A 15259-nucleotide genomic window follows, 5' to 3' on the forward strand; every position below is an offset into this window, starting at 1 on the left:
ACAGGATAGGGAGGGTCTCCGTTGGGTCCCGGAGGGGCAAGGGTTGCCGCTGGGGGCAGGCTCGGAGCCTCCAAAGACCCGCGGCTAGAAGAGATTGGTCTTCAGGGCGGGGCCGGGTTTCCGGTGAAAAGAGGACAGAACTCCCGAGAAGGGCCCGGGCCCGGGCTCGGCCGGCTGCCAGGCTTTGAGTAGCTCAGCCGCTCCCGCGCCAGGCCCGCCACCCCCACCGCCCGCCACGCCCGCCCACAAAGCTCCTTTAAGCGGCTGGGGTCCGGGCCCCGGCCCCGGCCCGGAGCCCAAGGCAGTGGGCAGGGGGCTGGGGCTCAGGCGTGGGCTGGCCAAGCTGGGCGCCGGCGGTGGTGGCAGCGACGCGGTGCTGTCGGGCGTGGGGCTGCACGTGGACTCCTTGGAGTCGTCGTCCTCCGACGAGCAGCGCGCCTCGCCCTTTTTGGCGCCCGTTGCGCCTGCAGCGCCCTTGGCGCTGGCCGCTCGCTCCTGTTTTCGGAACTTGGCCCGGCGGTTCTGGAACCAGACCTGTAGGCACAGGGGCCAGTTAGTCTGGACGTCGTAGAGCACACCAGGTCAGCCCCCGACCGCAAAACGCAGGAGAGACATTGGTGGAGAGAGAGAGACCTCCGCCGAGAAAGGTCTGACCGGATTATTTACCAAGTCGGGGAGATCCACAGCCTTCCTAGCGTTGGCCTCTCGACCCTCCACCCGTCGACCCGTCGTTTTCTCCACTCTCTTCTCCACTTGCCCCATCCTCTAGATCCTTGGGTTTTTGCCCTTCGGATATGCTCACCCGCGGACTCCGCTGCCTCCCCGTATACTTGGTCTCCTGGACCGGGCTCTGCCTTCACTCTCCTCACCCTGAGCCCTGCCTCCCAATTCCCTCTTAGGAAGGTGGACATTCCGTCTGGAGCGTCCTAGGGCCGTGAAAAGCGGCTTGGGACGCCAGGGAAACCTTTTGTTCAGACCCTTCAGTCAAAACCGGCCAGAGGAACATCTGCACACAGGATTTGTAAGCCCTGGCCCGGCTCTCTTCTGCCCTGCACCAGCCCCAAGCTCAGTATTTCACACTGGGGAGGACACCTGGAACTGCTGACTGGTCTGCCCCGGCTCCTCCATGGGATGGATCTCCTTCTACCCCCTCGCAGCATGCATCCTGGCTTCTAAAATTTCTGAACCTTCAGCCATAGACAGGGCTGAGACTGAGGGGAAAACGAAGGCAAAGCAACATGGGGTTAAACAGCTCCTGTTTCTCAAGAGCCTCCAAGTCCTGGCCCCTCTGCCCTCCCTGGATACCCAACCACACCCAGGCTGTGCCCTGGTCACTGGTCCTAGATCCTTGCTTCCAGGCTGCGGTTATCCTTGGCCCCTAAGTGTCCAATACTAATTTCCCGCACTCCCTCCACAAGAACACGCGCGCACACACACGTGCATATACGTACCTGCACACGAGCCTCAGTAAGATCGATCTTGAGCGCCAGCTCCTCGCGCGTGTAAATGTCGGGGTAGTGGGTCTCGGCGAAGACGCGCTCCAACTCCTTGAGCTGCGCGCTAGTGAACGTGGTGCGGATGCGCCGCTGTTTGCGCTTCTCGTGCAGGCCGGACGGCTCCGGGAAGAACTTGTAGGGCACTGCGGGTGTGTGCAGGAGGGCAGGGGCAACGAGGGTGTAGGGCGGCGGTGAGAGGCCAAGCTCAGTCCTGCCCTAGAAGGAATCCTGCCACCACCACCACCCCAGTCTGTCCCCTCGGTTTCATCCTTGTAATCTCAGGTCAAGGGTCCCTATTGGTCGATGGAGGTGGGGTGGGGGGTGAAGAGGAACTCAGATCAAGGACACCTGGGGTTCAGGAGCTGCTTGGAACCAAACCAGAATTCCTTCCTCCAGTCAAGGCTCATCGACCTGTCAGTTAGCCCTGGACACCATTTCACTCCTCTCTGACCCTTTCATCAGTGTATCAGTGTATCTGTTTCTCAGCTGGTCCGCTTCTCTGACTTCAAGTTCTGCTCTGTCCACACTGGCCCTGGATGTCTGGCAGCTTTCTGCTTTCTAGGACTCCCCACTAGCCAGTCCTGGGCCTTGACTCTGTCACTGAGACTCTCCTGCCAGGTCTACTTCACTCTGATACTGGCGCTCTTCCGTGTACAGATTTGGTTCCTTCTATCCCTCAAACCCATTTCTCCCCATCCAGGGTTCATTTCCTTAGCCCTGCCTCACTCACATCTTTGGTCTCCATTCTTCTCCAGGTATCCCCCTCTCCTCTTCCTCATCTTCATCCTCCTCCATGGGAAACCCTCAATTTTCCCCTTTTGTGACACTCTTCTGTACCCATTAAGAAGGGTGATTATTTTTTCCACCCAAGTTCCTCTATCTTCTTTGCTGTTCTTCCTCACAGTCTCTGTGTCCCATATTCCCTAAATCCTGTCCCACCATTCTCCCTCACTCTTTCTATACTCCATCCCAGTCTCTACTGCCTCATAGACAGTATCTCTGCATCCCTGACTCTAACTCTGGTTTAGTTCTCTATATATTCCTGGGGGTCCCCTATCTCCATTTTTGTTCAATTTCTCCTGGTCCCCATTTTCCCTAATCCTTATCTCCAACACCCCATTCCTATCCCCATCTTCGTCATCTCTGTTTCCTATCCCTTCTGGTCTGTCTCCCATAATTCCTGATACCATCCCCTGGTTCTTATCTCCATCTCCAATCATCCCCAATCTCCCCATTTATGTTCTCATCTCTCTATGCCTAATCCCCATTGTCCCAGTCTCAGATCTTCATCTTTCTGGAGCCCATCTGCCCATTTCCTGTCCTCCTCATCCCGATCATCCTCATCTGGCCCACTGTACCTATCTCCCCATCCTCGTTCTAGTCTCTGGTGGCATCTCCTTGGTTCTTATTTTCCCCAATCCTGGTACTTATTCACCCCCCGCCTCAGGCTCCAGTCTTCTATTTGGGTTCCTGGTGGTCTTCCCAGGAGGCAAGAAAATAAGACTGGGTGGGGCAGGCTGGGACTCTAACTGAAAAAATAGGAATGTCTGAAAAGCTCAGTGAGGTTGAGGGTTCAGAGAGAGACTTGGATCAAAGGGCTTGGGAGTGCAGGAGGGGCTCCTGGGGTTCTGTAGGACTTTAGCTGGGAGAATCTGGGGTGGGGGAGAGGGGAAATAAAAGTGGCTTAATGACCCCCCCCCCCGTTTGTGGCTAGGGAAATAGATTTTGGTGATGCAGAATGTCTGGGCCAGAGCAGGATGGGTCTAAGAGAGGGCAGGAAGAATCTGATGGTGCTATGGCTCTAGGAAGATTCCTATCTGGACAGCTAGCTGCCTCAGGAGTCCTCGTTGGGGGTCGCGCAACACCGTGGGGCAGGGGTGATAAGGATGGGGATCTGAGCGGACTGAACTGGGATCCTCTTACAGGGATACAGTGGATGGAGACGTTTGGTGGTCAGCTTTTGCAGGTGGGGAGGGGAGGGCCTGGAAAGGGGCACGGAGCTATTTCTTTGATCCGAAGAGATTTGGCAGCGAGGAAGAGGACCGAGAGGGGCGTTAGGGTGGGGTTCATCCCTGCCGAGAGGAACCTGGTATTACTGAGGGTCTCACGGGGCGTTGGAGGGTCTGTCCAGGTCAGGGAAGGGGGAGTCTGTGGGAGGCAGTCGCATTTGCTTGACGAGTAGGTCATGGACTGCGGGTTCCTCAGGATTTGGAGAAAGGGTTGGGTCGGGCTGAGCTCACCTGCCGAATAGGGCGCGGGCTGGTGGTCGCGTAGGGCGCCAAGCGCGCAGTTGGAGGAGCCGAGCGCGGGGCAAGGTGGCCCCGCTGTGGGGAAGGCAGGCCGCAAGGGGCTGTACTGGAAGCCGCTGGGCTGGCTGCAGGCGCCGAAGTCGCCGTAGGCGGACGCCTCCATGGCCGCCACGCACGAGTCGTACGAATTGAGGTAGGAGTAGTCCATGGACCCGGAGGGGGCGGGGGCGGGGGCCGGGCCGGGTCGGGGTCGGGGTCCCGGGCCAGGTGGAGGTCGGGATGGAGGTTCGAGCGCCAGACGCCAAGGACTGGAGGCCGGCTCTGGGAACTCAAAGCCCGCCCGCCCCGTCGCGGCCGCACTGTGCCCGGGTGCAACGCAAGTGCAGCTGGCGGGTCCGCGCGCCTTTTAACGCGCAGGACCCCGCGGAGGGGGCGGGGCGGGGCGAGCTCCGCGGGGCGGGGCCTGGGCATCCCAGACCCCGCCCCTATTTACCCCGACCCCCACCCCAAAGAGTCTCTGCAGCCTCTTAGGACTCCAGAGGTGCAGGGTGGGGCTGCATGGGACCCCATCACCAGAGTCCCCATCCTGTCCCAATCCGGCCCAGACCTTCGGTCTCTACACATCGTGCCAAGTCAGGGGGTACCGACCTCTTTCCTGGGCCTCCCCACCTGCGGCCCTGCAGAAGCGAGGGGAGGCAGGCCCCGCGGCCTCGGTGTGAAGAAGTTAATTCAATTCGCCTCAATAACCGAGTTAGTCAGATCTGGCCGGCCCCTCAGTCCCGCCCCCAGCGCGGTCCCATCCCGGCGGGAACTGCGGAGGCTGCCCTGAAGGGGGGATGGAGGCAAGGATGGAAAAGAGATGGAGCCTGGGACGCGGACGGGCAGGGATGAGGGTAAAGAGAGGAGGCAGAGACGCAGACCGGGAGAGAAAGGGGCAGAAACCATGACAGAGACAGGGGACAAGAGAGACAGATAGAGGTAAACAGATGGAGATAAGATTGAAACATACAAGAGAAAGGTAGGGCTGGAGATGGGGACAGGCAGAGACAGAGACCAAGACTAGAATGGGGGGGGGGGAAGGGAGAGGAGACGGGAAAGAGAGTGAGACAAGCACAGAGATAGAGAATGGTTAGGGATAAGACCTAGACGGCGAGGCGACCGGATTGCGATGGAGAGCGGGAGAGAGATGAGACAAAACAGGGACAGTCCTAGTGAGACAGAGACGCAAACAGAGGGATGGTCTCAGAGCTACAAGGCCAGGGACAGACTGGCGGAGTAACAGAGACTGAGAGGCGCAGAGAAAAAGCCTCCAGAGAGCTGAGACCTCCGAGCTGGAGCGCCGAGGAGGCCGAGGCATTTTGATGGAGGCGCTGCCGGGCTGCCCTTCGCGGGGCTGAGGAGGGGGAAGGTCTTGGGCCGAGTTCTCTGCCCGACTTTTTCCCCACCCGAAGGCTGCACGAACCTGCACCATCAGGGCCCAGCCTGCCTCTCCCTCCCGGTTTCTTCAGATCGGTCCCCCTCCCCGCGCTGCACCGCCTGGTGTGACCTCTGGGTTCGGGGTGTGTGTATGATGGATGTCTGGCTGAGGGAGTGACCCAGTGACCCCTTTCCTCTCCTTCAGTCTCTCACCCCTCTCTTCCAGAGGCCCTTTTCTTCTCCAGCAAGACCTAGTAGACTCTTTCTGTCCCTGGCCACTGCATCCTTCCATGGATTGTCACCAGCTCCCGGTGCTATGGGATAACCTACACAGAATCTTTACCAGGAAAATGAACTGCTGCCTCTACGGCCCACCTGAGGGATGAACTGAGCTATTTCCCTGCTCAGCCCCCAGCTTTTTACGCCTGAACCTTCGTAGGTGCTGCAGATGGCAGGTCTGAAACCCAAGGAGAAGACAAAAGAGGGGCATGTTCTCGTTATAGCCAAAGCCCTTGGGGATTGGGAGAAGGAGTCCTGAAATTTCTTTCCCCTAATTTGACCAGCACAGTGGGGAGGACATCTCTCTTCAGGTCATTCTTTTCCTGGCTACCCATTCTTTGCTTCACACAAGGACCACCCTATCCCCAGTTCCTGTAAGTACTCCATGTCAGAGGGATTTCTTTGAGGGGTTTTCTCTACCTTAACTTTCTTTCTTTTTTCTTTTCTGCTGTACTGGGAATTGACCAGGGCTTTGCTCATGTTGGCAAGAGCTCTACTGATGAGCTACATCGCCAGCTGTTTTTATTTTATTTTATTTTATTTTGATTCAGGATTTTGCCAGGTTGCCCAGGCTGATTCAAACTTACTATCATCCTGCCTCAACCTCCCATCTTAACGCTTTTCATTATATAGTTCAATGTTGTCGAATATATCTATCAAGTTGTGCTATAATCACCACCATTTGTCCCCATAACTCTTTACATCTTTTTAAATCCAAACTCTATGCTAATTAAACAATAACTCTCTGGTTTCCTTCCCTCAATTCTTGGCAGTTACCATTCTACCTTTTGTCCCTATAATTTTGACTACTCTAAGTATCTCCTATAAAGAGGCATCACACAGTAGTTGTCTTTTTATGTGTACCTTATTTCACTGAGTATCTTTGGAATTCATCCATGTTGTAGCATATGTCAGAATTTCCTTCCTTTTTAAGGTTGAATATTCTACTGTATGTGTATATCTCCTTTTCCTTATCCATTCATCCATTGATGGGCACTTTTAGTTGCTTCCATAGTTCAACTACTGTGAATACTGGGTTCGGGGTGTGCTATGAACCTGGGTGCACAGTATCTTTTGAGGACTTTGCTTTCAGTTCTTTTGGATATATACCTGGAAGAAGAGTTGCTGGATCATATGGTAATTCTGCAGTATTTTTATTTTTATTTTTTTGAGGAAATGCTGTACTGTATTGCACAGCATAGCATGGTACATTCCCATTTTACAGTGCACGAGGGTTGCATTTTTTCCACATCCCTGCCAGTGCTTGTTATTTTCTGTATTTCTCCAATTACTTTTCAGGTCTAAACTTGTAGTAGTTGAGCCTTGACAGCTCAACTGCTTCAGTGAGTCCTCCCCACTAGTGTGTGAGGTGTTTCCCTCCCTTTGGACATATTTCCAGGAAGCCCAAGGGATCTCAGAGTTTGGAAATTTTGAATACAGCCACTACTCTCCTAGACCCTCCCATGGCTCTCTATTGACCTCATGATCAAATCCAAGCTCTCACTCTGACCCACAATATCCTCAATGCCAGCACTCCAGCCTGTCTCCTCCCCTCACCTTGGCTTTCTTCGCAGCATTCATAATTAATCTTTTGTGGTTGTTCACAGATGTTTTCTCTGGGTAGAAAGTTTACCCCACTCTCTGCATCCCCCCAAAAGTACCCAAATTATTTATCCATTGTTTTCACTTGAACATCACTGTTGTTTGGGGGCCTTTCCTGATGTTCCTAGCCTAGGCTGAGTATCCCTTCTAGGTTCCACAGTGCCTCCCCCCTGACTTTAATATCTTTGTTTTATTTATTTATTTTTATGTGGTGCTGAGGATAGAACCCAGTGCCTCTACATGCTAGGCAAGCACTTTACCACTGACCTCAGCCCCTCCATCTCCTTTGGCTACTCAAGTTTCCTTGTTGAATTGTTTGCAATAAAGTGCAAGTTCTTAGAGCAGAACTGGGTCCTTTTGTTGTCATGTTCTCTCCAGCCCAGGATGCCTAGCACATCCTGGATCTTCCCGTATCTGTTTGTTATGTGTCAATTAGACTAACCTGAAATCTTTGTGTGGAAGAGTCTTGCCCTTGCTTCTCCAGAAGGAGTCCTCACTCCCACACTCTCTAAAGAGGGATTATCCTCCTCTCTTAATTCTTCCATTTCCTAGGAACAGGAACCTCCTCCCTCCTTGGTCAACCTCTGTCTGGAAGAAAGTCCTCCCTCACTGGAGGAATTTGCCCCACCTTGCTTCCTCCAGTAAGAGCAACTGAAGGTTGCAGGCTAAGCAAAGATATGAGGGGAGGCAAAGAGGTCCAGTGCTGCTTAAGCTCTTGGTTCTAGCTGTCTCAGAGACTACCATCCAGCCCTGTCATTTTACAGTTTTGTTCTTGAGCCAATAAATTCCCTTTTGTGTAAATTGCTTTTACTTGGGCTTCTAACACTTGCAACCAAGAGTTTTGAGCAGTCCAATCCCCAAAGGCTTGGCATCTTTAGAAGTAATCAAACAAATCGTACTGATAAGAAGTTTCACTGCAAAATGCCTGTTATATAGTCAGCTGGGCAGGAACAGGCCTTCTTATGCCTCAGGACTAGGGATTGGGAGTTTCTTTCTCTGCAGGCAGCCATTTGCATCAGCTGGTTGGCATAGAGCTGAAGAGCCTTCCAAGAAAGAACCTTGGGTTCAGACCTATGCAGAAGGGCTTTTAGATGGTGGAAGTGGGGGGATCAAACTGCATGTATGTGTGTGTGTGTGTGTGTGTGTGCATGAGAGAGAGAGAGAGATAGATAGATAGATATTGGGGCAAGCAGGGTGGCTTTGTGAGAATTCACTATAAAAGGAGATAGGCAAAGTGGATGGCTTCTTCAAGGACTTTACACCAGAGAGGCTGGTGGTTGAGAGTTTAATGTGGGGGAGTTCATCCTGCCTGAGACTCCTCTCCACATATATATGTGTAGTCCTGGAATGAAATGTAGAATGTAGTCACAGCAATCTTACATAGAAATCTCCTTGCTGACCAGTGTCCTGCCTTCCATGAGTGGTGATGAATGATCTGACTGCTGGGTCCAGCTCCAGGTCTGTACTGATGAGCTGGGTGAGTTAGGGCAAATTATTCAACTTCTTTGTCCCTCAGATTTCTCATCTGTAGAATGGTTTGTTTTAATGATTAGATGAATTAAAACATATGAAGTGTTTGGCTGGGGATGTGGCTCAAGCAGTAGTGTGCTCACCTGGCATGCGTGTGGCCCGGGTTCGATCTTCAGCACCACATACAAACAAAGATGTTGTGTCCGCCGAAAACTAAAAAAAAAAAAAAAAAAAAAAATATATATATATATATATATATATATATATATATATATATATAAATTTCTCTTTCTCTCAAAAAAAATTAATTTCTAATACCACCCCTCCCCACCTCCACCCCTCCTCCCTCTTACCAAATGACTGAGCACCAAGTCACTGACAGCCCAGACCAGATTCTGGGCAGACTGTTACACTTGGAGATGTCCTCCATACACAGACCCCTATATTTGTACCACAGCAAAGATTTCAGAAGCTATCGGACTCCTACAGAATTATTCGGGAAACCCTTTCATTTTTGCAGATGAAGACTCTGAGGCCCACAGAGGAGTCCTATAGGAAAAGTACAAGTGAGGACGGTGGGAGGAGTCTCCCAGAGCGCCCAGCCTACACAAAGGAGTCTGCTGTGTGCACAGTGGGGACTGCCCTCATCTTCTGCTCTGTTCCCAGCTCTGACTAACCTACTCCATGAGCCTGGGCAGAGGATGAGGAAGGCTCTGTGCCCTGGAGAACTCTTTCAGGCTGTGATCATTCAGAGAGTAGTAGCCCAGGGATTCCCAGGAACCACCACCTTAGTCCTACTTTCACAAGCAGAGATCTTCTGACCCCGGAGTGCTCCAGTTTATTCCTTGTCCATCCTTCTGTCCTGGGAGGGTAGGGAGAGCATGGAGCAATGGCTCTTCCCCACCATCAAAATGTATCTTCTCCCCTCAGAAGCATCATAATTGTACAATTATTATTAGAAGCCAAACTTGATCAGACATCCCAGTCTAGACTCTAGTGAGTTATGGAGCTTATCAATCAGTGAAAAGTTCATGCATGGTCTGGTCTTATGATGGACTAGAATTCCTTTCTTCTCATTATCTACCAACTCCATAGGCAAGCTTCTTCCAAATCCTTGTTTTCCTTCTGCAACTGCCTGGTCCAAGGAGGGTTGGAGGCAAACACATTTAATGAACACTTTCCCGGCCTCAGTTCCCTATTTGTCCCTCTGTCATGAGGACATCTCTTGTCTACCATTCTCTTCTCCCACCAGTAACTAAGGCCACTCAACCATCCACTTATTTCTAGTTTTGTTTTTAGCTTCTAAGCATTAGGTCTTTCTAGGGCCCCAAATAGCCAGCCCTCAGGGATCCCTGAAGAATGAGAAAAAAATCCTAATCCTACTCTACAAATATTTTAAGTGTCTGACCCACAATGAACCCACATGGGGCACTAGACACATGGGGAGAAATTAATCTGGTATGCTTTTCTTTAAGGATCTCCCAGTCTGGACTGTGGGCACACACATGGGTCCTTATCTATAGAGGGCAGGATTTTGCCTTAGAATTTTTTAATTATGTAAAAGAATGTCACACAGGAGGTTGTTGGACTCCTTTAAAAAGGTGGGGAGGAGAGGTTTGATCTGAGCATGCCATACATTGGCAAGCTATTCAGGTTATTGGCGAAGAGACCTACCTAAGGGCGGCCATAGTGGACATATATTATGTGGGCATCTCAACACAACTTTCTTTTTGGGAACTGTCCCCTTTATCCATATGGCTACCCAGGGGACCATTGCTCTTACATAATCCTGCCCTCATTTATAATTGGCCCAGGTGTGGGTCCTGTCCAAAGATGGGTCAACAGAACCCTTTCTTGCCATTTTTTTTTTTTTTTTGTTATTTGATTTTAAAAAGTCTCCCTACCACCACCCAATGGTAAAATCTATACCTGTAAAGCTCAGAAACTGTTTGCAACAAAGATTACATCATGAAGAGAAGGAAGGTGGTCTCCAGTGAAGAAAGAAGAAGAAAGAATTTGAAGGAAAAGAAAAAAGAGAATCATGTTAGAATTTAAGTCCTAGTTCCAGTTACTCTTGAGATATCTTTACTCTTTTTTCAAATTAGTTGTTCAGCCCTTTTATTGGATATTATTACTCAACACATTCTTCTTTATGTTTAATCTAGTTCAAGTTGGATTTCTGTCACTTCCAGACAAAGGAATCCAAATAAAAAAATTGTACAGGTGTATAGTGATGCAAATGGCAGAACCTAAAATATGGAACTGGCCCTGTTGATGTCGAGGATGGGATGTAGTGACAATCCCTCCGTGGGCTGATAATGAAGCCCCTAGGAAAACGACTGCATGTTGTTCTTTAGAACTTGATGTCCACTTCCTGCTCCCCTCCTGTCCTGTGATTATAGCTTTTGAGGAATTAAGGTGGAAAATTGTAAAATATTGGAGTGCATTATCTTTTTATTTTGTTTTTGAACTGGGGATTGAATTCAGGGGCACTTCACCACTGAGCCACATCCCCTGCCCTTTTTATATTTTATTTTGAGACAGGTTCTTGCTGAGTTGCTTAGGGTCTCACTAAGTTGCTGAGACTGGCTTTGAACTTGCGATCCTCTTGCCTCGGCCTCCCCAGCCACTGGGATTACAGGCGTGCATCACTGTGCCCAGTTTGGAGTGCATTATCTTCATTTGGCAGCTTCAAGAGAGTGCTTCAGTAGAGGGACAAGCAAATGAGGCGTAGCAGGACAAACTGTAACTATGGTAAGGAAGCCTCCACCCAGGTTTGCAATCTTAGGTTGCAACAGGAGGTTAATCATGTGCTATGCAGACTGGCTACAAATTCCCTGCCACACCCTAGAGTGATTGCATTGACTAGGAAATGGTGATATTTACCAAGAGAAATGGGGATAACTGGGAATATCTAGAAGAATTAGGGAAGTGTGACTGTCCCAGTTCCTGGCTTGACAGTAATTCTTTTTTTAGCATCTGAATGCATTTTTTTTTGTACCAGGGATTGAGCCCACTGAGCCACATCCCTAGCCCTTTTTTATTGTTTATTTTGAGATAGGGTCTTGCTAAGTTGCTCAAGGCCTCTGCTAAATTGCTGAGGCTGGCTTTCCATTCTCGATCCTCCTGCCTCAGCCTCCTGAACCACTGGGATTACAGGCAGGCACCACCGTGCCCAGGGGGCTATTGCATTTCTGACACTGATTCTGGGATTGAAACCACTTCTAAGTTAGGGAAATTTCCCACCTAATGGAAGGCAGATATTGCTTTCTGAATTTTCCTTACAACCAGGTGCACTTGGTGGATCACGCACAAGATTACAGATGAAGCTGAGGGAAGAGGACTCAGGGACTGTAAAAACTCTCTCTGAGGACAATGGTGTTAAGCAGGGGCCCTGCTAGGCTGATTCCTGGCAACATCAAGGCAGCCAGGTCAGCTGTGCAGGGGGCAGAGGTGGCAACACTCTCCTTGGGGAGACAATACTGCAGCTTCATTTAGTTGCTCTGGTTTCATGCAAGACTCTGTATTTGGCTCTCCAGTCCTTCCAGTAATTCTGAGATGTATCTTTTATAAATTTAATACAGATTTTTTTTGCTTAAATAGATGGAGATGGTTTCTGTTGCTTGTAATTAATGACTCTAATATAGAAATTGGTACCAGACTGGCTGAGGACACTGAACTCTCAAGAGAAATGTCTGGAATCAGTTTTGTGGCCTGGTTGGGACTAAAAAGTTAGTACAATCCAGAGTTGAAGTGGCATTGAGGGGCAAGACCTTTCATCACCAGTGGCCATCTAGAATGAAGGCTTCAGTAAGAAAATCAGCATGAATGAATGAAAAAGTGAAAAATTAGACTTAAATGTTGCTCATATAAGAGAGTTGGAGCATTGTTGAGAAGAGAAACATGCAGGGATGGTTGTATATGAGAGGATGCTGAGAACTTGTGAACCCTCTGCAAGTTAGGGTTAAGTTGGATACACATAAGGGAAAGTCCAAGATAACAATGATATAAACAAACTAATAGATTATTTCTTCTTCACTTAAAATGACTCTGGAAGTAGGGAGTCCAGTGCTGGTGTGGCTGCTCCATGGCATTAGGGGCTCATGCTTTTTCCTTCTTCTTGTTTTACCTTACTAGAGTGTAATTCCATCCTCACACTTACTTAATGTTCTAAGATGGCTGCTGGAGTCCAATCCTCACATCTACATTCTAAGCAGCAAGTAAGATGAAGAAAGACATCTTCCTATGAGGACCCTTCCTAGAAGTTCCATGCAAATCTTGTTTTCTTTTCATTTTCTCAATTTAGCCATATAGTCATATCAGACTGAAAAAGAGACTAGACAAAGGTAAGATTTTTAAGTGGGTACATTCTTTTTTTAAAAAATATATTTTTAGTTGTAGATGAACACAATACCTCTATTTACTTATTTATTTATTTTTATGTGGCGCTGAGGATCAAACCCAGTGCCTCACACATACGAGATGAGCACTGTACTACCGAGCCATAACCCCAGCCCCCACGGGTATATTCTTATCCGAAATAAAACAGAGCCTTTGTTACTGAGGAATAAGGAGAGAATGGAGTTTCTGTGGGTCAGGAATCTGGCACCGTTTCTCTGAGTTCTGTTTCAGGGTTTCTCACAAGGCCCCAATGAAGGTGTCAGACAACCCTGCAGTCTGAAATGAAGGATCTACTTCCAAGTTCACTCACGTGGTTCTTGTCAAGACTCAGTGCCCTGAGGCTGTTGGACGGGAAGGGCTCAGATCCTTATTGCATATTGACCAGGGTCACCCTCAGCTTCTTGCTACATGGGCCTCTCTATTGGGACAGGCACATAACAGCTAGAGAGATTGCTAGAAAGATAGAAGTCAGTCTTTTATAACCTAATCTCAGAAATGATTCTGTGCATACTCAAGGAGAGGGCATTATGCCAGAACACAAGCCCCAGGAGTCAGGGATCACTAGAGCCAGCAGAACTATCTACACAGCAGGTAACCAGCAATTTGTCACAGTCTACACCTCCCCCTGAAAATACAACAGTGTTTTCCAAATGTGGTGCGCTTTTCTTGTTTGAAGATGAACACCACTTCCCCACAGGGATTATCTGGCAAGAAACCAAGTCTCCCCATACTCCAGCCCCCAGCTCTCACTGTTTCCACACTTCAAATTAGAACCAGACCCCAACATGCTTCAGGGTCAAATAGGAAGTCAGATTCACAGGAAGGCCTTCCCACTAATAGAACTAAAAGATCTTTCAATCAATATCAATACAATCTGGCCAGTACATGTGAGAATGGATTCTGAGGGTCCTGGACCATGGGAGGAGGAACATAATGTAAAGTTAGCTGAATTTATCAATACAAGTACACTAACCAGAGAGTCTGGATTCCATGTATCAGTTTTAATTGCCTTCTTTTTAGATGAGTTATTTTTTTTTGCCCAGAGTCTCCAATAGCATTTTACTATATCACATGCGCATCCATCTATTTATTCTTCTATCAATCCACCATATTTTTTGATGCATTTCAAAGTTTCCTGCACTTGGCCCCTAGATACTTCAGAGTATATATCACTACATAGAGAAATACCATTTGTTATTTTTCAGGTAAAAAGGATCAAGAGTTCAAAACCAGCCTCAGCAACTTAGCAAGGCCGAACCAACTTAGTGAGACCCTTTCTCAAAAAAAAAAAAAAAAAGGGCTCAGTGTTTAAGTGTCCTTAGGTTCAAACCCTAGTACCCCACCCCCAAATTTCATACATTGAAATATGTAAATTTCTTTCTCTTTTTAAGGAGATGGAATTTTGGGCTGGCCCCAAATTCCTAGGCTCAATCCTCTTGCCTCAACTTCCCAAATAGGTGGGACTACAGGCATTGCTACTACACCCACCTTGAAATGCATGTCTTAAGTGTCCTGTTCAATGAGTTTCACACATAAATTCACCTTACTATCCTTCTAAAAAGATCTCTCCAGCTTCTTCTGGGTCACTTCTCAGCCCCATTTTCTCAGCAGTAACCATTTTTCTGATTCTACTTACTACAGGTTAGTGTCACCAGTTTTTAAATTCTTTTGGTGTACTCTTTATAGAAACCTTCTACTCAGCTTTATATTTTTGAGATTCATCCAGGTGGTATGTATCATAGTTCATTACTTTTTTAAAAAAATATTTTTTAGGTGTAGATGGACACAACACAATGCCTTTATTTTTAGGTGGTGCTGAGGATCGAACCCTGGTCTCATCCGTGCTAGGCGAATGCTCTACCACTGAGCCACAATCCCAGCCCCTAGTTCATTACTTTTTTATTGTGAATTAATATATCATGGAATGAATATATCTGTGTAGGCAGAATTCTTTTTTTAAATTTTTTTGCCTGTATTGGTGCATTATAGTTATACATAATAGTTGGGTTCATCTTGACATAATGGTACATTCATGGAGTTTAATTTACTCCATTTTAATCCTTGGTGCCTGGCCTCCCCTTCCCCTTCTCCTTCCCCCATTCTCCTTCTCCCATTCTCCTTCCTTTCTCTCATTTATTTATTTATTTTTAATTGATGCTTTATGGATATACATAAGGGTGGACTCACTCTGATGTATTTATATATGCACATAGCATAATTTTCTCAAATTCATTCTGCATTTCCTCCTCTTTCCCATCCCCCCTCTCCTTCTCAATCTCCTCCTTCTACGACTTTGTACTTCCCTGTGTCTTTATGATTTCTGGCCCCCACTCTTTTTCCCTTTAC

At 48.4% G+C, this 15259-nt stretch overlaps 1 protein-coding gene across 2 annotated transcripts; it reads right to left on the bottom strand.

The window, feature by feature from the left end:
* Positions 1–84: 84 nt before the first annotated feature.
* Phox2a (paired like homeobox 2A) lies at positions 85–3953 on the bottom strand. Of its 2 annotated transcripts, none has more exons than XM_027942881.2 (3): positions 3737–3953; positions 1452–1639; positions 85–534 (listed from the first exon to the last, which is right to left on the bottom strand). In XM_027942881.2, the coding sequence occupies exons 1-3, from the start codon at positions 3951–3953 to the stop codon at positions 85–87; spliced, it is 855 nt and encodes a 284-aa protein (XP_027798682.1). The 2 variants fall into 2 exon arrangements, with proteins under 2 accessions (XP_027798682.1, XP_071473258.1); XM_071617157.1 differs by having other exon boundaries at positions 85–558.
* Between the last annotated feature and the right edge of the window lie 11306 nt (positions 3954–15259).

The sequence above is a fragment of the Marmota flaviventris genome, chromosome 9, assembly GCF_047511675.1.
Source record: "Marmota flaviventris isolate mMarFla1 chromosome 9, mMarFla1.hap1, whole genome shotgun sequence".
In the NCBI taxonomy this organism is placed as follows: Eukaryota; Metazoa; Chordata; class Mammalia; order Rodentia; family Sciuridae; genus Marmota; species Marmota flaviventris.